Source organism: Pipistrellus hanaki (assembly GCF_964339955.1).
Source record: "Pipistrellus hanaki genome assembly, chromosome: 18".
Taxonomy (NCBI): domain Eukaryota; kingdom Metazoa; phylum Chordata; class Mammalia; order Chiroptera; family Vespertilionidae; genus Pipistrellus; species Pipistrellus hanaki.
In genome coordinates, this window is record NC_140520.1 from 13,610,122 (window position 1) to 13,632,235 (window position 22,114).

A 22,114-nucleotide genomic window follows, 5' to 3' on the forward strand; every position below is an offset into this window, starting at 1 on the left:
GCCTCCCACAATCCCCCCCGCGCGCGTGCGCCTCCCACAATCCCCCCCGCGGGCCTGTTCCATTCCGGCCGCGGCGGGAGCGGGGAGGCCGGGCGGCCGGGGCGGGCGGAGGGAGCAGGCCGCTGTGACTGGGACGGCCCGCGTGGCGGACAGGGACCCTCGACCACTGACCTCCCCGGCCACCGCCCCGCGGCGGCCAGCGTCGCTTCCCCGCTCCGCCTCCAGCGCCGGCCGGGGGGTCGGGGGCCGCTCGGCGCCCCTCCGCCGGGCGGCGGTTGGAGGCCGCGGCGGCTGCGCGTTGGGCCGTTTCCTGCTGCCGGGCCGAGCCCGCGGCTCCGCGGCGGGACCGGGTCTGTGCAGCCTCGCCGTGCGCTTCGCCCGGAGAGGACCGGCCCGGGGCTGTCGGCGAGGGAGCGATCCTGCGCGGGCGTCCGCCCCCGAGGGCAGGGAGCGGGACCGCGGCCTTGGCGGAGGTAGGAAGCGGGGCTGAGCGGGCCGACGACCCTCCTGGGGGACTTCTCTCCGGGCTCCTTGTCTGTGGACTTGGGACCCAGAGAAAAACCCGCGCCGTGGTCGTCTTTCTTTCTAAATCCCGCTCAAGATTTCTCCAATGTCACACCACTGTTCCTTCCTCATGAGTGGATCATGCATTTCAACTTCATGTTAGAGGATAAAGAAACCTTGTCTTTCTGGTTCAGTTCTGGACTCGATCTTCCATGCCTTGTGTGCCCTTCAGAGAGTTCTTTTCCTTAGCTCCTGGTTAGATCACAGAATTAGCTCCCAGGCACAGGGAAAGTGCAGAGCATGGTGTTATCGTGCAGAGGACTGTTGATGTTGATAAGGTTTGTGGGTGTAATTGGTAGTTGTGTGTCATTCTTCCAAGTCATTGATAAAACTATGCAAAACTAGTCCTATCAGATTTCGGTGGCTCCTAATAACTTGCTTCTCAAAACTCTGCACCAACATTTACGCAGATTGAATGCAGAACTGTGGACTATTCAGGTCCACTGGTAATCCCAAAGTCTCACCTGTCACTCAAAGGGTAAAGCAGAATAATTAGGAAAGGGATCCCTTTTCTTCAATATATGTGGGCTTCTAGGGTCCGCTAGGGGGATAGTTTGAAAATCTTAAAGGTCTAGTCAAGTTCAAGTAGACATCTAAATTTCACTCTTCAGCCGAGACCGGTTTGGCTCAGTGGATAAAGCGTCGGCTTGGGGACTGAAGGGACCCGGGTTCGATTCCGGTCAAGGGCATGTACCTTGGTTGCCGGCATATCCCCAGTGGGGGGTGTGCAAGAGGCAGCTGATCGATGACTCTCTCTCATCGATGTTTCTAGCTTTCTATCTCTCTCCCTTCCTCTCTGTACAGAATCAATAAAATATATTAAAAAAAAGAAAAGAAAATATCTGTATTTAAATAAATAAATAAATAAATAAATTTCACTCTTCATCATATTTCAATGTATGGATCAGATTTTGATGGCTTGCTCTTTTTTTTTAAAGAAAAAAAAATCAGTTTTAATTACCTAACTATATATTTGCTTTTCCTAACCATGTCTCAAGTTCCAACTCTTTCATGGAGTCCTCTTAGGTTTACCTTGATCTTTTTTTTAATGTTATTTTTTGTTGATTTCAGAGAGGAAGGGAGAGGGAGAAAGAGAAAACTAGAAACATCAATAACGAGAGAGAATCATCCATCGGCCTCCTCCTGCACGCACGCCCAAAACCCTGGCATGTGCCCTTGACTTGGAATTGAACCTGGGACCCTGAGCCAAACCAGCTAGGGCACATTGATCTTTCTTTGCGTTTTATATGCAAGTGTGTTATCCTACTGACACGTTTTTAACTTGAGGGCAGGGACTATGGCTAGCATGTGAGTCATGGGAATGTTGAAGTGAATGTTAGATATATTAAACATGAGAAGGGAAAGAGAATTAGCATTATCTTATATGTCCCTCAGAAAGGAGAACATGTGTTCCTGTTTAATCCTTACAATAAACAATATGTTGAGATAGATCACCTTAACCCCATTAAAAGCCTGAGGCTCAGAGAAGTCCAGGAAGTTTATCTTTAGGCTTTAGTTTGTCTGTTTCTTAAAAACTTAAATTATTTCACTATACCACACTGCCTTCCTGGTAAATTCCACCAGTTTACAAAGGAAGTTACTTATGGTCCCTGCCTTCATTTAGCTTTCAGTAACTGCACTAAGTTATGAATTGTCAGCCAAGCATAGGCAGATTTAATAGAGAAGAAGAGAATCTTCTTTTGTGTATGCCCCAGGTGCTACCAGAGGCCAAAATATAAAATAAAATGGCCTTATTGAATGAGTGAATGCTGAATTATTTGTCTCCCCTACCAAGGAAGGTAGAGGAGACAAAATAATGGTTCCTCCAAAGATGTTCATGTCCTAGTCCCTGGGACCTGTGAATAGATCACACGACAAGAGGAAATTAAGTATGCAGGTAGAATTGAGGTTGCTAAAGAGCTAACCTTAAAACAGGGAGAATTTCCTGGATTACTTGATAGACTTACTCTAAGCGGAAGATGGGAGTGTTAAAGTGATGCAATATGACAAAAACTTGACCAGTTATTGCAGGTTTTGAAGATGAAAGCAGGCTTCAAAAATTGAAAAAGTTGAGAGAGAAAGGCAAGAATAAGCACATCATTTGGAATAATGCTTACTCATAAAGAGAAAGTAAAGGGATAAGGCAGACAAAGAAATTGGTAATGATCTCTTTCTAATGCTAGCTAGTGGGTACATGAATATTTGTTTTGGAGAAATATGTACTGAATATTTTTTTTATAGATTTTATTAATTTTTTACAGAGAGGAAGGGAGAGAGATAGAAACATCGATGAGAGAGAATCATCAATCAGTGCCTCTTGCACACCCCCTACTGGGGATGTGTCCACAACCAAGGTACATGCCCTTGACTGGAATTGAACCTGGGACCCTTCAGTCCGCAGGCTGATGCTCTATCCACTTAGCCAAAGCAGTTAAGGCAACCTTGGCATATTGAGATGACCAAATGACCTATGCAGCCAAGGCTTAAAAATTTTATTTTAACATCTGAAGCCTTATTTTTAAAGTTTATATTACAGAGCTTTTCCAATTTATCTATACTGCATTTAGACAATACCCCAGCAAGGAAGCACCATGAAATAAAATGTTTATTTGCTTTTATTGCAGGGGGCGGGTCTGAGAGCAGTTTAGCTAATACTTGCTGCTAGACAGTAATATCATATAGCCCATCCTATAAAATAAAGCCTAATAAGCAAATCAACTGAACGGTGGAATGACCAGTTGCTATGATGTGCACTGATCACCAGGGGGCAGACACTCAACGTAGGAGCTTCCTCCAGCCCAGCCAAGGTGAGTGCCAGCGGGGCCCTCCTGACAGGCCTCGTCCCACAGATTGGCTCTGATCGCCGGCCAGGCTGAGAGACCCCTACCCAAGGACGAATTTCATGCATCGGGCCTCTAGTATATCATACAGCTTGAGGACTGATGCCAGGAGAAGCAGAGCAACAGGGAAACACAGATAGACCTTGGAGATATTGTGGGTTTGGTTCCAGATCACTGTAATAAAGTGAGTACTGCAGCTAAGTGAGTTGTAATCTTTTTGCTGGTGGACAGTGTTGCCTTCCATTTGTAGAAAAACACAACACCTATAAAGCACAATAAAGTGAAGTGTAATAAAATGCGGTATGCCTCCACTGGAAATCTAGGCAGCTTTGAGTGCCTATAACTTTGCTTAAAGAAAACTTTCAGTTAAACCACAACTGCACTTAAAGCACAAATCACAATCCAAAATCACAGTACTTTGGAGGTTAGCTCTGATTGGCTCCCCTTTCTATGTTAGTTTCTTATTACTGCTGTAACAGATTACTACAAATTTAGGGCATAAAACAACACAAATTCGCCACTTGGAGTTCTGTGGTTTAGACGCCCAAAATCAAAGTGTCTGCAGGCTTGTATTCTTTCTGCAGGCTCTGGTAGAGAATCTGTTGAGGGGTTTGTGTGTGTGTGCTTTTTTTTCTTTCAGTTTTACCAAATATGTATATACTAGTAGCCCTGTGCGTGAATCTGCGCCAGTAGCTACAGCTGCCCTCCTAGAGCTTTCCTGTAGCTTCTCCCGCCCCCCCCTCGCACCTGTAGCTTTTCCACACCCGCTTGTGTAGTTCGCTGCCCCACCCTCCTGCATATCTGCCACCCAGTTGTTTAAGGGGAATCAATCAATGACAAAAGTATACACGACCAGATCAAATAATTAGCATATTCCTCTTATTATGTAGGATTCCCCAAATAATGAATTAAGCTTTATATGTTTAATTTTTTTAGTCCTGACCCAAGGATATTTTTTCCATTGATTTTTAAAGAGTGGGAGGGAGGATAGAGGGAGAGAGAAACATGGATGTGAGAGACACATTGGTTGCCTCCTACACACTCCCAGACTGGGGCCCAGGATTGACCCTGCAACCCAGGCATGTGCTCTTAACCAGAAATTGAATCCATACACGAGACCCTCAGTCCTAGGGCCAACGCTCTAACCACTGAGCAACTTTATGTTTGGAATTTTATATGTTACATCATGCTGTATATAATAGTTTTCACTCAATATTATTTTTTTGTTTTGTTTTTTAATCCTCACCTGAGAATGTTTTTTGTTGATTTTTTAGAATGAGAAGGAAGTAAGAGAGAGAGAAGTATTAATCCATTGCCTCCCGCTTGCACCCCAATTGGGAATTGAGCCCACAACCTTTTTGTTGTACAGGACAATGCTCCAACCTAGACTAATATTGTCCAGGGCTCAATAGTAGTTTTTGAGATTCATACATATATTGCATGAAACTGCAATTTACTTTTTTTATTTCTGTATGGAATTCCATTGTATGGCCATATCTCTGTTTACTTATTCTACCAATGGGCATTTGGGCTTTTTAAAGTTTTTGATAATTCTTCATATTCTCTTATTATGAACATTGTTACACATATTTTCTGGTGTACATGTATAAGTGTTTTTGTAGAATAAATATCAAGGAATAGCCGAAACCGGTTTGGCTCAGTGGATAGAGCGTCGGCCTGCGGACTGAAAGGTCCCAGGTTCGATTCCGGTCAAGGGCATGTACCTTGGTTGCGGGCACATCCCCAGTAGGGCATGTGCAAGAGGCAGTTGATCGATGATTCTCTCTATCCCTCTCTCTTCCTCTCTGAAAAAATCAATAAAATATATATCAAGGAATATAATACCTGGATTTTAGACTTGTACATTTTCAACTTTACAAGATGATGCCAGATTTGTTTTTTTAGATACAGGCAGTCTTCGGATTATGTCAGACTCGACATACATCATTTCATGGTTACGTCACCATCTCCCATTTATTTGTAAAAAAATAAATAAAAAAAGTTGTCATTTTGCCGAAACCGGTTTGGTTCAGTGGGTTCAGTGGTAGAGCGTCGGTCTGCGGACTGAAAGGTCCCAGGTTCGATTCTGGTCAAGGGCATGTACATTGGTTGCGGGCACATCCCCGGTAGGGGGTGTGCAAGAGGCAGCTGATCGATGTTTCTCTCTCATCGACATTTCTAGCTCTCTATCTCTCTCCCTTCCTCTCTGTAAAAAATCAATAAAATATAATATATATATTTTTTTAAATTTCGTCATTTTGACGTATGCACATATGTGCTTTATGTTTTTTATTATTTACTGTATTTACCACAAGTAAAGGTCAGGAATTGTTATCTTTCTTTTAATTTTTTTTTTTTTTTTTTTTTTTTTTACTGTTTCACTTCATTACTGCTGTGTGTGTGCTCCATGTGAGTGACATAGGTGCTTATGTAGGTGGGTTTGACTTACGGCGAAAATCTGGCTTTGCACCGGAGGAACGGATCTCCGTCATAACCCGAGGACTTACTATATTTGTACGTACTGTCTCGTTGACAGTGTACGAAAGTCCTAGTGCTTCCTTCACAGCCTCGTTAACATTTGCTATTATCTGACCTTTTTATTTTTCCCAATATGGTGGTTGTGAATGATCTCATTGTTGTTGTTTTAATTTATATTTCTCTGATTTGTAATGAGAATTTTCATGGGTTTACTATCCATCTGTACAAACTTTCCTGTGAAATGTCTGCTTGTGTCTTCTCATTTTTTTTTTAATCTATTTGTAGGCATTCTTTATATATTCAGGATACTAATCCATTGTGCAAATACATTTTCCCAGTTCTGGTGACCTTTTCACTGTTTGAAGAGTGTGGGGACAATGCTGAAAGGAGTGGCAAGACTTGTCTCCAGGGCCCATAAGGTGAGTCCTGACTCAGATGCTTTGTACCAACTGTCTGAGGTGGATTTCTGTTTTTATGTGGATTTACTATATCCAGAATTGAATGCGCTAGAGAACTTCAGCTGACTTTAATGTACAAGTTCACACTCAAAAGAACAGTTACAGCCCTAACCAGTTTGACTCGGTGGATAGAGCGTTGGCCTGCGGACTGAAGGGTCCCAGGCTAGATCCCGGTCAAGGGCATGTACCTTGGTTGCGGGCACAACCCCAGTAGGAGGTGTGCAGGAGGCAGCTGGCTGATGTTTCTCTCCGATGTTTCTAACTCTCTATCCCTCTCTCTTCCTCTCTGTAAAAAAAAATAAAACCTATTTTTTAAAAAAAAGAACAGTTCCAGTTCCATTTCTCTTCCCATTCACTTCACTCCCAGGTGCCCTAAAAATCTTCAAGTAACAAGGTCTCCATAGAATAGTTCTGCTTGAGAATTTACCATGGCATCGAAGAATTAACATTTTTTAAAAGATAGATTGCAGTTATCTTTTATTAGTATTCTCTAGTTGGATTATCTTTTTTTTTTAATGTATTTTATTGATTTTGTACAGAGAGAAAGGGAGAGAGATAGTTAGAAATATCGATGAGAGAGAGTCATCGATCAGCTGCCTCTTGCACACCCCCTACTGGGGATATGCCCGCAACCAAGGTACATGCCCTTGACCGGAATCGAACCCGGGACCCTTCAGTCCCCAAGCTGACGCTCTATCCATTGAGCCAAACCGGTTTCGGCGGATTATATTTTCTTAATGAAGTACTTAAAAGAAAAATATGTTGTCAGTTTAGACTCTTAAGTATCTGATAGTTGAACAAAAATCATACATAAAAAAGATATTTTGTTGCTTTACTTCATTCTTTCATTTATTTAGCTAATAGTTTTTAGTACTTTCCATATTGCAAGTATTGAGGATTTTCAGATTACTCATTTCACTAACGGTTACTATTCGTTGGGCATTCATTATGCGCCAGGCACTGGGCTAAGTGCTTTACTTTTTTAGTTGTCACAATAACCCAGGAACTAGAGGACAGCTTTGTTTCACAGGCGCAGAAATGAGGATTAGAAAGGCAAAGTAAGAGGCTGTGAAATTGCAGAGCCCAGACTAGGTACCTGACTTCAAAGCCTGTGGCCTTAACCACTGTGCGATATTGCATGTGGGAGTCCATGCAATATAGGATCTCAGAGTCAGTAATGGAATCATGAACAGATGGTTGTGAGTTATAGCAGGGAGCTGTTAGTAAAGCACCCAGTAGGAGCACTTAACCTGGGTTCGAGGGCCCAGGGGAAATCCTCCCAGAGCTGTATCCTGAAAAGTGAGAACTGAGCCAGAGGGCTTAGTCACTTCCATCTCATTGTTAATTTCTACAGATTAGATTTCCTAGAAAAGCAGCCCTTCCTCCTATAGAATTCACTTTTTTTCCAGGGGATTACCATAAACCTATGTACATAAAATGAAAATAAAAGCAAGGATCAACAGAGGAAGGATTCTGGTCTCAACATCTAAAAAGCTACAATTTCTTTAATAGCAGACAAGGAGGACTTGAGTCCCAAATGCAGAGATGGCTGAAGAAATTTTGTGCTTCAGATAGATTGGTTTAGAGCAGTGGTTGGCAAACTGCAGCTCAAGAGCCACATTCGGCTCTTTGGCCCCTTGAGTGTGGCTCTTCCACAAAATATGACGGCCTGGGCGAGTCTATTTTGAAAAAGTGGCGTTAGAAGAAGTTTAAGTTTAAAAAATTTGGCTCTCAAGAGATTTTAATTGTTGTACTGTTGATATTTGGCTCTGTTGACGAATGAGTTTGCCAACCACGGGTTTAGAGTAACTGTCTTGATTGGATCATGAATGCTGTTCTTAATGCATGGTGTTCATTCTGGAACTGTGTAGCGGCTATTGTACTTACAGTTGTTTTCCCTGGAAGCAAGAGACTAGCTGGGTGATGCCATATGTAATGCTGTGATAAGTAAGGAATCCATTTTGCTAGCTCTTAATTTGCTTCAAAAAGCAGTTAACGAGAAAGTCATAGAATTCTTGTAGAAATAGCACCACCTTGTGGTCCTCGAATATCTTAAATTTTCCACTTCACTACTTTTTTTTAGAGACAGAGTGCTCTCTCCAGTAGAATTGATTATGCTGTCCTATCAATAGTAGGGTATACTATTCAGATTGCTGTACTGAGGTAACAGACCCTGAGTACTCATTGGCTTAACCCAACAAATGATATTGTTTGTGAAAATCTGTGCATGTTTTGTTTTTCCTGTTGCTGTATTTCCAGAGTGGCTTACAGGCACTTGTGGGAGGGGCTTGACATGGGAATGAAGGTTCATCTTGGGATGCCACCACAGCCTGTAGGTTGCCATGACAGGGGAAGGAAAGAGGATTTATAGTCACTCTAAACTGACTGACTAGAAAAGACAGATTATATTCACGTAGAGCTCATTTATGAGAATTAACCAAATAACCCCAATTTGTTTGCACAGGAGGCTGGAAAATATAGAGAATTTGGATATTTGATAACATTGGTGTCTGCCATCCTCAGACAAAGTTGGAGCAACTTTGTTACTTTATATAAAATCTTTAAGTTCTGGTTCAAGAGGTTTCTGTGTGCAGTTCATAGAGTTGAATTAGTGCAGTTTATTTTCACTTAGCTAGATGCTGTACATACTCCCTGCTACATGAAAGATTCCAATGAAAGATTCCTTATTCCAGGGCACAGCATGAAGTATTTGTGGTATGTTACTTAGAGAAGGAAATACAAAGGTGAATAAAATCTGATCCATTCTCTTCCAAGTGTGTCCAAAGTGGGGGACAGACTTGTGTATAAGATAGTATATAATAAAAAGAATAGATTTTGGAGTCAGACAAACCTGAATTTGATTCTGGCTTCACCTGCCAACTCTGTGGCCTTAGGCAAGACTACTTCATTTCCCTGACCCTTAGCTTCCCTCATCATAAAACAGATGCGGTAATATTCTACCTACCTTCTAGGATTCTTGGCTCAGAAATGTGTTTAAAACTCTGTATTGCCTCACATCTAACAAGTATTCACTTAACAAAAGCCACGAATGCAATTCAAGGCAAAGTAATAATTCCATGCAAGCGCTGGCCGGTGTGGCTCAATTGTTGGGTGCTGTTCCTTATACTGGTCTGGTTGCTAGTTCGATTCCCAGTCAGGGCAGTGAGGGGCATGCAGGGGGCAGCCAATTGATGTTCCACTCTCACATCCATTTTTCTCTTTCTCCCTCTCTAAAAACCAATAGAAATACATTTTTTTAAAAACCTATTGCCCTGGCCAGTTTTCTCAGTGGTTAGAGCGTCGGCTTTTCAGACCAAAGGGTCACGAGTTTGATTCCAGGTCAAAGGCACATACCTTAGTTGAAGTTTCAATCCCTGGGTGGGGAGTTGTGCTGTAGGCAACCAGTCCAGGTATGTCTCTCACATCAATGTCACCTTCTCTCTTTCTCTCTTCCCCCCTCCCTTTCACTCTCTTTAAAAATTAATGGGAAAATATCCTTGGGTGAAAATTAATTTATTTATTTATATATATATGTATATATATATATATATATATATATATATATATATATATATATAAATTTAATGCCATGCAAGACAAAGTGCTATCAGCAGAGGGAAAATAATTCCTTTTGACTGGAGGTATCTGGAAAAACTTCACAGAGGATGTGACATTTGAGATGAGCCTTAAAGGAGGAGTAAGACAAATAGGGAGAGAGGGAAGTTGAAGCAGAATGAGCAGTATAGAAGTATCAAAGTGAATAACTTTTTAGCATGGTCATAGGCTGGAATATGGAGTTCATTCAGGAATGAGACTAGAGAGGTCAATTGAAGTCATGGCCTTGATTACTACCATGCTAAGGACTTTGAGGCTTATTTTGTCATCCGTAGGAAACAAAACTTTTAAAATATATTTTTATTGATTTCAGAGAGGAAGGAAGAGAGAGAGGGAGAGTTAGAAACATCAGTGATGACAGAGAACCATTGATTAGCTGCCTCCTGCATGTCCCTCACTGGGGATCGAGCCCGCAACCTAGGCACGTGCCCCAGGTCAACGCTCTATCCAAAGAGCCAAACTGGCCAGGGCAAAACCAACCTTTTTTATTAGAAGAAAGTTAAACTTACTATTTGGAAGGACAAGTCACACTATGAAAGATGAAGAGTAAGAGATTTAGAGGTAAAGATAACCAGTTAGAAAGTTGTCATTGAGTTTAAGGTCTTTTTAATAAGTGTTCTGAGGGCTGGTACAAAAATAATACACCGTTTCTGCACTCTGAGGCTGCTTGGTAAGACTAAATACAAATACAGGCAGCTTCCATGTTACCTGTTATTTATCAGGCATCTCCCTTACTGCAGCTGGCTTTCATATCTGCTTCTGCTGATTTCATATCCTAATATTTCCCTTGTAACTGGCACCTTTTCACTTCTACATAAGCCTATTATCCTCAAACTCAGTTTTGGGGGTTCTCCAATTAGCATTTTGCCAGATTTGTCTCTTAAATCATCCCCCCAATCCCTTCTAGTTCAGAGGTTTTCGTGTGCATTTCACTGAATGGAGCAGGTGGGCAGTAAGGAGTGAGGAGTTCCAGACTGCAAGAGGGATATCTGACTTCTGGCTATCCCCCACGGGGTCCCGGACTGCAAGAGGATCCAGGCCAGGCCGAGGGTCACCCCCCCAAACTCATTCCCTCCCCCAGTGCACAAATTCCGTGCCAGGCTTCTAGTAGCAACATAAGCTGGAACAGATTCAGAGCATGAATAATGTGATTATTCTTAGAGAATTATAAGGAATAACAAGGATTCTCATTTTACATAAAACTAAAATGTATTTTAGTGGCATTTTTTCCTGTTGCAGACATTGCTTAAAAACTAAGCGTTGTAGCAAGCATAAACTTTATAATTACAAAACACTTGTGTGGTTTCTTTTCTAGTTGGACCCTGGACATTTTTTGCGCCTGGGGACCCAGGCGCCCCAAAGCCTTGCTGCTCAGCTGGATAACCAGGTTTCATTTGAGAGTCCTAGAGCCATTTCCTGCACCAGTGAGAATGACCCGGTGAGTTGGTGATATGTATATGAATTTTTTTTCAGGGCTTATAATCTCTGCTGCTGTCATTATAAATGTAACAAGAAAATGTACACGTAGTTAGACAATGCATCCAAGACAGCGTTCTGGAACCCAGATTGTCCCCACCCCTGTCTGGTACTGTAACATAAAACACTCAGGCAGGTCTGTCCACATTTGTTCTCATTTAATCCCTACCACTGAACTCATCTTATGCCAAGGGTTTTGCTGGGGATAGAGCAGGCACATAGTGAATACCTAAGTCAATTCCTCAGAAGTTAAATTTAGCAGATATTATTGATCTTACGGTATGATAGGTTGACACACATTTCCTTAAAGGAACAGATAGTAACATTTTAAGCTTATGAGCCAAAGTGGACTCTGTCACAACTGTTTAGCTCTGTTATAAACAAATGAGAATGGATGTGTTCCAATAAAACTATTTATAAAAACGGTAGTCAACCATAGTTTATAGACTGTGGTATGAAAAATCCTAGATAAGTCAACTTAATTTGCCCAAGATCTCAGCAGAGCAGTTACAGAACCTAGTTTTCCTAATAACCAATCTGGGACTGTTTTCTATCTATTTTTCTAAATGGATTTCCTAGTTCTAGAGAAGGAAGTAACTTGACTTGTTGGGAAGAGCTGCATTTAAAATGAAGTTTGTCAGCAGAAGCTAGGATTACAGTGGTATCCAGTGTTATATTTTCTGCTTCAGAACCCGTTAGACTAGATGTTGATTTTTTTTCTCCTTCCCAGCATTATTGCTGCCTCTCATAAATGAAGTTAGTTGTAAGATCTGCGGTTAAATGTGAAGAAAACCAATAGCTTTTGTTTATTTGTTTGTTTTCCTACTCTCTGGATTTCCCCATCTTAACATATGCTGCTGTTCACGGGGGAGGAGAAAAATAATTCATTACCCAAAGCACTCTCAGTAGGGTGTGTTTTATTTATATCTCCAGTGTTCACCTACTACCAAAAGCACAAAATGAAACAGAGTAAGTGAATGAAATCATCAAAGTGCCCTTCAGCTTTCCCTGTGAATATGGTCTCTTTATCTGCCAATTCCTCTAGAGTTTCTATGGAAACAGCAGCATGCAGATGATCTTGTCACATGACTGGATCATCTCTATACACAGCACAGAGGAATCCAGATGGCAAGAATTGTCACTGCTACCTCCACATCTAGGGTTTACATTGCTGGGCAACTGGTTACATCATTCAGGCCAACACCAGCTTTACGTACACACTATGGGTTTGGGGACAAGAACTAGCATATTTTTATTTAAGATAAGAAATGAAAGATAATGCTTTTCAATTCTGAGGTGAATGTTTCCTCAGTGTGGTCTATCGGGCCCTTTCCACTTATTTGAAGTCTTTGGCACTCTGTCTACAGCCCCGTGCTATCTGTTTGCATTTATTTCATAGGCCAAGCATGAGGAGAAGCATGAGGGTCTGCACTACAGCCTACCCCTCCAGGAGGTGAAGACTGTTTTCCCCCACGGCCTGCCTTCTCGATATGCAATGCAGGTGCTCAAAACCGGAGGGAATTGGAGGGGGCCGCAACACAAGCTGCTCATAGCAAAGTGATGTGATTAAATGAGTAGAAAACTACAAAAATGAAACTTGAATCTTAAAAAAAAGATGCATTCATCTTTTGTTAATAGTGCTATTACTATAATTATTTAAGCAGTGTTTATCTGAGTTTAACCAATTAAAATCCTTTTTGGAGCTAGGCTTCTTTTTTTTTTTTTTTTTAATCCTCACCCAAGAGTATTTTTCTATTGATTTTTATTTTATTTTTTTTAATATATTTTATTGATTTTTTACAGAGAGGAAGAAAGAGGGATAGAGAGCTAGAAACGTCGATGAGAGAGAAACATTGACCAGCTGCCTCTTGCACACCCTCTACTGGGGATGTGCCAGCAACCAATGTACATGCCCTTGACCGGAATCAAACCTGGGACCTTTCAGTCCGCAGACCGATGCTCTACCACTGAGCCAAATCGGTTTCGGCTATAAATTATATAAAAAATATATTATGAATAACTGCAAGCATATTTTGTTGACATGATTGGTTCTTTTGGCTAATTCCTGCTGAATTATTTTCGACTTTATAAATTATTCATTTTTGTTGTTGTTGCTAATCCTGACAAGATATTTTTTTTCCATTGACTTTTTTAAAACACTTTTATTGATTTCAGAGAAGAAGGGATAGTGGGAGAGAGAGAGAAACATCAGTGATGAGAGAATCATTGATCAGCTGCCTCTTGCACGCCCCCTACTGGGGAATCGAGCCTGCAACCTGGGCATATGTCCTGACCTGTGAGTTCCTGGTTCATAGCTCAACACTTAACCACTGAGCCATGCCAGAGGTAGCATTAAGTATCATTTTATATGCTTTTAGTATTTACATCAACCATAAGTGGAATACATACTAATAGTTATGTTGAGAGATGTCTGTATTTGTAGATTTCAATTAACTGATGCAATATCTGTACTTCATAACAGATATAATCAAAAGCTGACTCTTATGTTACTTGGTGTGAGATCATTTGTTTCAGTTTTTAGCTTAATTATATGGATGTATTTTCAAATTCAGAAACAACCCAATCCCTCCTAACTGCATAAATTAAAAATACAGTTTGTTGCTATATTAGATTCAGTTCCACACCCACTCTCCTTTCTCCTTCCGTTTTGTTAGATGAAGACATTCAATGAAGCTTGCCTGATGGTAAGGAAACCAGCCCTAGAGCTTCTGCATTACCTGAAAAACACCAATTTTGCTCACCCAGCTATACGATATGTGCTCTGTATCCTTTCCTGCCTACGTGGGCTGTCTTAAGCCAGTGCTTTCCTCCCTCAAATGTGAGAAAAGTAGAAATTCAAGTGTACTCTTTGTTAGCAGAAGTGTTCCTTCTGGTAATGTTTTCTTTAACACCAAGTGTTTTAGATGGGGAGAAGGGAACAGGAAAAACACTCAGTCTTTGCCATATTATTCATTTCTGTGCAAAACAGGACTGGCTGATACTGCATATCCCAGATGGTAAGCACTTCTCTCTTCACTGTGCTGGGCTTTGTCTTCCTGTTCCTGAGATAGCGTGTGCCTTCAACGCGCTCTGATGCCATAGGAGCGGCCTTTGCTCCAGACAGAGCCATCTAAACTCATTCATAATTTCTTCATGTTATCAACAAGCGAGTTGCAAGGTGAAGTAAATGCAACAAGAAGGAAATCAGCTGCCTGGCCAGTGTGGGTCACTGGTTGACTCATGCACCAGGAGGTCACGTGCCCTGGCTGGACACTCAATACCAAGCAGGGGTCTTGCAAGAGGCAGCCCATCGACGTTGCTGTTTCTCTCTCATCCATGTTTCTGTCTCCCTCCCCCTTCCTCTATCTCTCAAATGAATAAAACCCTATTTTTTAAAAAGAAGAAGGAATTCAGCTAAACACTTCCTGGAACCTTTTGATAATAAGAATGAGCTATTTTGGCCCAGCAGTCCTCCCTTTGCTCTGTGATGCCCAAGAGCATAAACTCCCCCCTTAGAGGTCGTCACAGGCGTTATGGCCGCCAGTCAACAGTTTTGAGTATCCAGAGAAACCGACGTGCACTATAATCAGCATTCTAGAGTTTAAAAACTTAAACGCTCATTCTTTGTGCATATCCTCCCTGTGTTTGTGCATCCACATACTGTGAGTGTCTTTAGAAACTATGAGGAAGCTGAGGTGACCATGAATTCACTTGGATGCCTTGTGTGTTGAGCAATGATAATGTTTAATCTAAAACAAACCTTGGAAACAAGGCTTGAAGAAGTATATATGACACTAAATCATATATACTTAAAGAGTTAATAGAGTACTTTGTGTTGTATACAGTTGGTTCCTGCCTACTTTGTTCTCTGTCCCGCCTCCTTCTTTTTAGCTCATCTTTGGGTGAAGAACTGCCGGGATCTTCTGCAGTCCACCTACAACAAGCAGCGCTTTGATCAACCTTTAGAGGCTTCAGTCTGGCTGAAGAATTTCAAAACTACAAATGAGCGTTTCTTGAGTCAGGTGATTAGACTCCCAGAAGTTTGGTGCTGGACATTCTGTAAATAGATTTTATCTTCTTTGTGCCCCACATACCAGTAGACTGGAGAACTGGTACCCTGGTTGAGATTACGATACCATTTTCTGCTTCTTACATATGCAGTATTTTACTCACAGTGAGCTCACAATCTGAAACTCATTTATCCATAGAGGCATCAGTAGGCTGATCCCATTTTGTGGGTAGCAAATTGAAGTTCAGATTAATTCATTGACTTTTCCAAGGTCATAGGCTCAAATTCTCTAAAGCATATTCTAACTCAGTGGTCGGCAAACTGCGGCTTGCAAGCCAAATGCGGCTCTTTGGCCCCTTGAGTGTGGCTCTTCCACAAAATACCACATGTGGACACACACGTACAGTGTGATTGGAACTTCATGGCCCATGTGCAGAAGTCAGTTTTCGGCTCTCAAAAGAAATTTCAATCGTTGTACTGTTGATATTTGGCTCTGTTGACTAATGAATTTGCCGACCACTGTTCTGACTACATAATTTTCTCCAGATAAAATCTTTTCTGGAACCAGAAATGTGTTGGTAAAATTACTCTTTACTATAGTAATTCTTGAATATGATCTCTAGGCCAGAGGTTTTCAAATCTAGATATTTAGAGTCATCTAGGAACCTATTAAAAATGTAGATGTCAAGGTCTTATCCTGGACCTTTATAGTCAGAATCGTGTGTGTGTGTGTGTGTGTGTGTGTGTGTGTGTGTTTAAGCTCCAGGCAGAAATGGGCTAGATAGCATTCACTCATACTGAGATAGACCTCTTATAGGGCTTGAAAAAGATTCAAACTGATTCTAATAACACAACCTTTTGTTTGGTTTTAGATAAAAATTCAAGAGAAGTATGTCTGGAGTAAGCGAGAAAGCATTGAGAAAGGCAGTTCTCTGGGAGAGGTAGTTGAACAGGTATAAAAAAGATACTGTGTACTGAGCCATAACCAGGGAAGGCCTCTGACAGACAGGACTGGACTGTAAGCCACTGTCTCCCTTTTGCTTACAGGGTATAACACGGGTGAGGAATGCCACCGATGCCGTTGGGATTGTGCTTAAAGAGCTAAAGAGGCAAAGTTCTCTGGGTATTTTTCGCCTCCTGGTGGCAGTGGATGGAGTGAATGCTCTCTGGGGAAGGACCACGCTGAAAAGAGAAGATAAAAGCCCAGTAGGAAGACTGAGTTTCTCTGTTCTGGTTTCTCTGATTTCTGGTGCCATATTATTTACTAGAGGCCCAGTACATGAAAATTCATGCACTGGAGGTGGGGGAGGGGGGGCCCTCAGCCCAGCCTGCCCCCTCTCACAGTCCGGAACCCTCATGGGCAGGAGGCAACCCAGTGATCAGGGGAAGGCGACACCCCCATCACACCTCTGCTGCTGCCACTGCTGGCAGCGCAAGGCTTGGCCGGCCCTGGCAGCTTATCTCAGGCTATACTTTCGGCCTCTACTACGGTTAGGTAGTAGTAGAGGGTGTTTTAGTTGTTATTAATTACTGGTGATTTGTCTCAGGGGAGCATCCAGGCAAAAGCAAATAATGGCCTCTTTCTGCTCCCACCCTCCCTCCCCTCGCACTGACCACCGTGCAGATCTCCCCCGAGGAACTCGCACTTATTCACAACCTGAGGAAGATGGTGAGAAACGACTGGGTGAGTGCAAATGGTGCCGACACATTTCAGAGAGAGGTGTATTTCACTTCAGAGATCTTCCACTACTTCATTCCTCCTACTTTCCAGTCTGTAATTTTATGGACAGAAAGTTCTTTTATCTCGTTTCATTCCCATAACTGTACCAACTTTAAAATCTATATATTTGGTTTCTAATCTTTCCACTTAACTGGAATAAGCTTATTCAAACCATTTTATTTAAATATTGGTGTAATTACTTTGCTTGCAATTGTTCAAGTATCTTTATATCTTCTGTCTTTTTTAGCTTTTTCTAACTGGCTTCTTCTCCTTTCTTGCAGAATGGAGGTGCCATCGTGTTGACTTTGAGCCAGACTGGGTCTCTTTTCAAGCCCCGGAATGCCTACCTGCCCCAGGAGCTGCTGGGAAAGGTCAGGCCATTGGAAAATTTGTTTCTCTTAGTTATTCTGTCTAAAGACATCTTTTTTTCTTTTTTTTTTTACATAATATCAGACTTGGAGAAAAATTATATTCCTATATGTCTTAACCAAATTCCTAAAATGTTAACGTTAATCATATTTGCTTTAGTCTTCTTCCTCCTCATTCTTGTTTTCTGAATATGTGGCAGTAACCTGAGGATGCATGTATCTTTATCTCAAAATCATGTGTACTTCCTAAAACCAAAGATACCTCAATATATAATCAAAGCACAACTGACAAAATCAGAAAGTTGACATCAATACAGTACTGTTAACCTCCTCTACAGAACTTCCTCTGGTTTTGCCAGAATGTCCCGGCATTCTTTACAGAAAGATGGCCCTGGACTACGTGTTGCACTCCGTGGTCGTGTGTCTTTGTCTCTGTTAACCTGGGACAGTTCCTCAGTCTCTGTCTTCTGTAATCTTAATATTTTTATTTTTATTTCTGAAGAGTACATGCCAGCTATCTTAGGGGTTATTTTAAAAAGTTCCTGATGTTTTTCTCCTGATAATAAGCATCGTAGTGCGTGATATCAGAAGGCACATGAAACCTATTTCTCCTACAGTGTTAACCTTGAACACATAGTTAAGGTGGCATCCGTTTGGTTTCTCCTCAGTGAAGTTATTTTACTTTTATAGTAAATAAATAACCTTGTGGATGTATACTTTCAGACTAGGTAAATATCCTGTTACTCCTCAAATTTCTCCTTATAGTTTTAGTGCCCATTGGTGATTCTTCCTAAATCAGTTATCATGATAATTGCAAAATAGATATATTCTAGTTCCATCATTTCCTCTAAATGTATCAGCTGGCTTTCTATTATATTAATAATTTCCCCTTCTACCTTATGTATTTATTTCAGTACAGACATGTGGATTCTTAATTTTTACTACCATTATTTATGTTGATGCTTAAATCATCCCAGATTTGGCCAGTAGGTGCCCCTTTAAGCTTACCCTGGATGCATATGGGCTACTGATACTCGGTTAAAGGCACCTTCTGGTCCATGGTTGGGCAGTTATTTGTGTGTGTGTGTGTGTGTGTGTGTGTGTGTGTGTGTGTGTTTTGTTTTGTGGTTTTTTTGGGGGGGATGGGGGGAGCAGTGTTAATACCCACCATTTCTAAGCCACGGAAAACTGATAGAGAAGAATTTGTTTTCAAGATGAATTCCTGCCCTGGCTGGTTTGCTAAGTGGATAGAGCATCAGCCCGTGGACCAGAAGGTCCAGGGTTTGATTCCAGTCAAGGGCACATGGGTTGCGGAGGCAACAGATCTATGCTTCTCTCTCATCATTGATGTTTCTAACTCTCCCTCTTCCTTCCTCTCTAAAGTCAGTAAGAATATTTTTTAATTGAATTCCTAATGAGGTCAACATAGAACACAGTTGCCTGAACAGCACACACACACAGGCAACAGGTAGTAGATGAACCAGAAGGAGAAGAGAGGGTATCTTTAAGAGTATGTGTGGCCTGGTGCGCACACGCCTTGTGTGTCACTTAACAGTTACTGTATCTTTATCCTTTTTCCTCTCCAGGAGGGATTTGATGCCTTGGATCCCTTTATTCCTATCCAGGTGGCCAACTATAGCCCAAAAGAATTTGAAAGCTGTATTCAGTATTATATGGAAAACAGTTGGCTTCAACATGAGAAAGGTCAGTAGTTTGGTTTTCCTAAAAGGACTTTACGCTGTCAGCAGGATCCCACTGTCAAAGCCTTGATCTCGTCTTCCCTCAAGAGTAGTGTGTCATTTGTATTTCATCTTTTCCTCTTTATCTTGACTTCTTCCTGGCTGACCACATGGTACAGAAAGGGGGGGGTAAGATTTAATTTATCTCTTCCTAAATTCTCAGAGTAGTCTAAAATAAAATAATCATGCTGAGAGGAGGCCGGACCAAGCCCAGTCATTTGGTTCAGGTTGCTGCCACACTCTCATTGTTGCATTTTTCTTTTCTTTTTTTAAATATATTTTAGATTTTGTATGGAGAGGAAGGGAGAGAGATAGAGAGTTAGAAACATTGATGAGAGAATCATCGATCAGCTGCCTCTTGCACACCCCTACTGGGAATATGCCGGCAACCAAGGTACATGCCCTTGACCAGAATCGAACCCGGGACCTTTCAGTCCCCAAGCCAACGCTCTATCCATTGAGCCAAACCGGTTTCGGCTGTATTTTTCTTTGTTGTTTTTTTAAATCTTTTTTGTTCATTGTTGCATTTATTCATCATTCGACAAACTTCAATTGACTCATATGCTAGACATCCACAGAATAGTTGACTCATATACCCTCCCCACAACAAACCAAATTTTTGCTATTCCTGTCCTAGTCTTGTACATGAAAGCAATCAAGCTGTTCTTTTTATCCTTACCCTTGGCTGGAGGAGGATATAGAGGAAAAGTCAAAGTTGTTCTATCAATAGATCATAGAGAATTCGCTGTAATTAGAATATGTTACTAAAGGAAAGAGTATATATAAAGCAGCTGCAACCTGATGGGCTGGGAAGCACAGTGAGGAGGTTTGGGTGGTTGGGAGATCTGACCATGTCCTAACGTCCAGAAGGTAATCTTGGAATAGTGGGAAAGATAAACGCTGGATTGGAAGAATAGAGACAGAAAGGGAAAATGTGTAGAAAATATAATCGTTTATTAGGATAAAGGCTCTAGAAGTGAGGTCTCTTGGGGGTGCTGATGACATCAGAATGTAATCTCGATAATGTAGCCTCTACAGAATTCTCTGGGTGTAATATGATGCTTCGGGAGAAAACTGCCAATTATCTGTGCTCGACTCCATTTCAGCTCATACAGAAGAAGGTAAAAAGGAGCTGCTGTTCCTAAGTAATGGGAATCCTGGGCAGCTGGAGCGGCTCTGTGCCTACCTCTAGGCCATGTCACAGCATCCGTGGAAGGCAGTGGACACTAAGGCCGATCAGATGGGGGCGTCCCGCAGTACACAGAGCTGTGGGACTGGACAGTACTGCACGTCAACTCTCAACTTCGCTGAAATGGGTTCCTTGTAAAGTGACTATAATGGCAATAAGACATCCTCTTGTTCCTGAAACTAATATCAGCTTATTATATGTGGTTTCCACATTTTAATCAATCATGTATCTTTTCCTTAAAAATTAAATTATCTTTCTTAAAGTGTTGTGTTATATCTATGCGATGGGAAGAGTATTCAGATTGGCCAGCTTTTACACTTTTATCCGTGGACCTTGAGAACCTTACTGACACTCCACCTCAACCTGGCAGCTTTGTACAGTACAGCCCCTCATACAGGTTCCTGAAGGAACTGAGTAGTAAACCCTGACAGAATACATTGTATGTAATGATTAAATTGTCCTTCATGCATACTAGCTGTGTACCATCTTTGGGAGATTTGAGAAATAAATTTCAACAGAGTTAAAATTGTCTGACCATCCCCAAGTTCTTGGTATTGAGTCCCAAATCTACCACTTAATGGCTATCTGTCTGAGGGTCTCTTACCCTATTTCCTTCTTTGATTTCACCTTATCTCTGTTTGACTACATAAGGCCACTCTACAAGTACAGGAGACAGCGTCTCCACCTAATACATAGAAACAACACAGGGAAGCAGCCAAACTGACAAGACAAAAAAATAGTTCCCAAATTTAAAAACAGGAGAAAACTTGAGAAAAAGAATTAAACTAAATGAAAGCAAGCAAATTATCAGATATAGAGTTCAAAATATAGGTAGAAGGATACTCCAGGAATTTAGTGAGCACTTCAGTAGCATAAAAAAAGAACTGGAACACCTACCTGGCACGGGAGATACCACGATCACAAAAGTGATTTTCCCAAAGTGAGGATACACTGCACTCTGGGGGTGTGGACCGCTGGGATTTCTCCAAATGTGGGGAACTCGGCTGCATAATTTGTGGTAGTGGGAACTGCATTTGCGTTCTACCCTGAAACAAAAACAGACTTGGAGCCCTAGCCAGTGTGCTCACTGGTTAGAGTGTTAGCCCATGCACCAAATGGTCTAGGGTTCGATTCCCAGCAAAGGGCACATACTTGGGTTGTATGTTTGATCTCTAGCCCCAATCAGGGTGCCTCTGGGAGGCAACCAATTAATGTGTCTCTCACATCAATGTTTTTCTCCCTCTCCACCTCTCTTCCTCCCTCCCTCCCACTCTAAAAATCAATGGAAAAATATCCTCAGATGAGGAGTAACAAAAAAATTTTTTAAGAGGACATAGAAACCACAAAAAAAGAATCAGATGAAGGATACACTAATGAAAATAAATGATCACTAGGCCATGTATAGGTGGGTATGGAGTGCACACCAAGTGTCTGCCCCCTCTGCCTAAGGGGTCAACTGCCAGGCTCCTCCCACATCTTTTGAGGGCCTGGGGCTGCAGGCAGGACCTGCGGAACTGGTGGCCGGCTGGGCCCCGGGCTCAGCAGGTCAGGGGAACGCTGGGGGTGCCGTGTGCTGAATGGGGGCCCAGGGATGAGAGATGCTGCCACGAATGTGGGGTGGCATCGGGGACTTGGACCAGGAGGCGCCGGGACAGAGC

At 41.9% G+C, this 22,114-nt stretch overlaps 1 protein-coding gene across 1 annotated transcript; it reads left to right on the plus strand.

The window, feature by feature from the left end:
* The first annotated feature begins 76 nt into the window (after positions 1–76).
* On the plus strand, positions 77–20,718 carry DAP3 (death associated protein 3). The gene is made up of 13 exons (XM_084866844.1): positions 77–473; positions 6,221–6,301; positions 11,271–11,393; positions 12,831–12,932; positions 14,107–14,215; positions 14,356–14,448; positions 15,323–15,453; positions 16,313–16,393; positions 16,488–16,646; positions 17,065–17,124; positions 17,442–17,531; positions 19,115–19,232; positions 20,374–20,718. Exons 2-13 carry the CDS (start codon positions 6,260–6,262, stop codon positions 20,457–20,459), a joined length of 1,194 nt encoding a protein of 397 aa, XP_084722970.1. The 5' UTR covers positions 77–473; positions 6,221–6,259; the 3' UTR covers positions 20,460–20,718.
* The last annotated feature ends 1,396 nt before the right edge of the window (positions 20,719–22,114 follow it).

Coding starts and splice junctions, on each gene's coding strand:
- DAP3 (XM_084866844.1), top strand. CDS start 6,260: ATGCTGAAAGGAGTGGCAAGACTTGTCTCCAGGGCCCATAAG. Junction 14,216..14,355: donor AGCTATACGATATGTGCTCT/GTATCCTTTCCT, acceptor CAAGTGTTTTAG/ATGGGGAGAAGGGAACAGGA. Junction 16,647..17,064: donor AAAGAGAAGATAAAAGCCCA/GTAGGAAGACTG, acceptor ACCACCGTGCAG/ATCTCCCCCGAGGAACTCGC.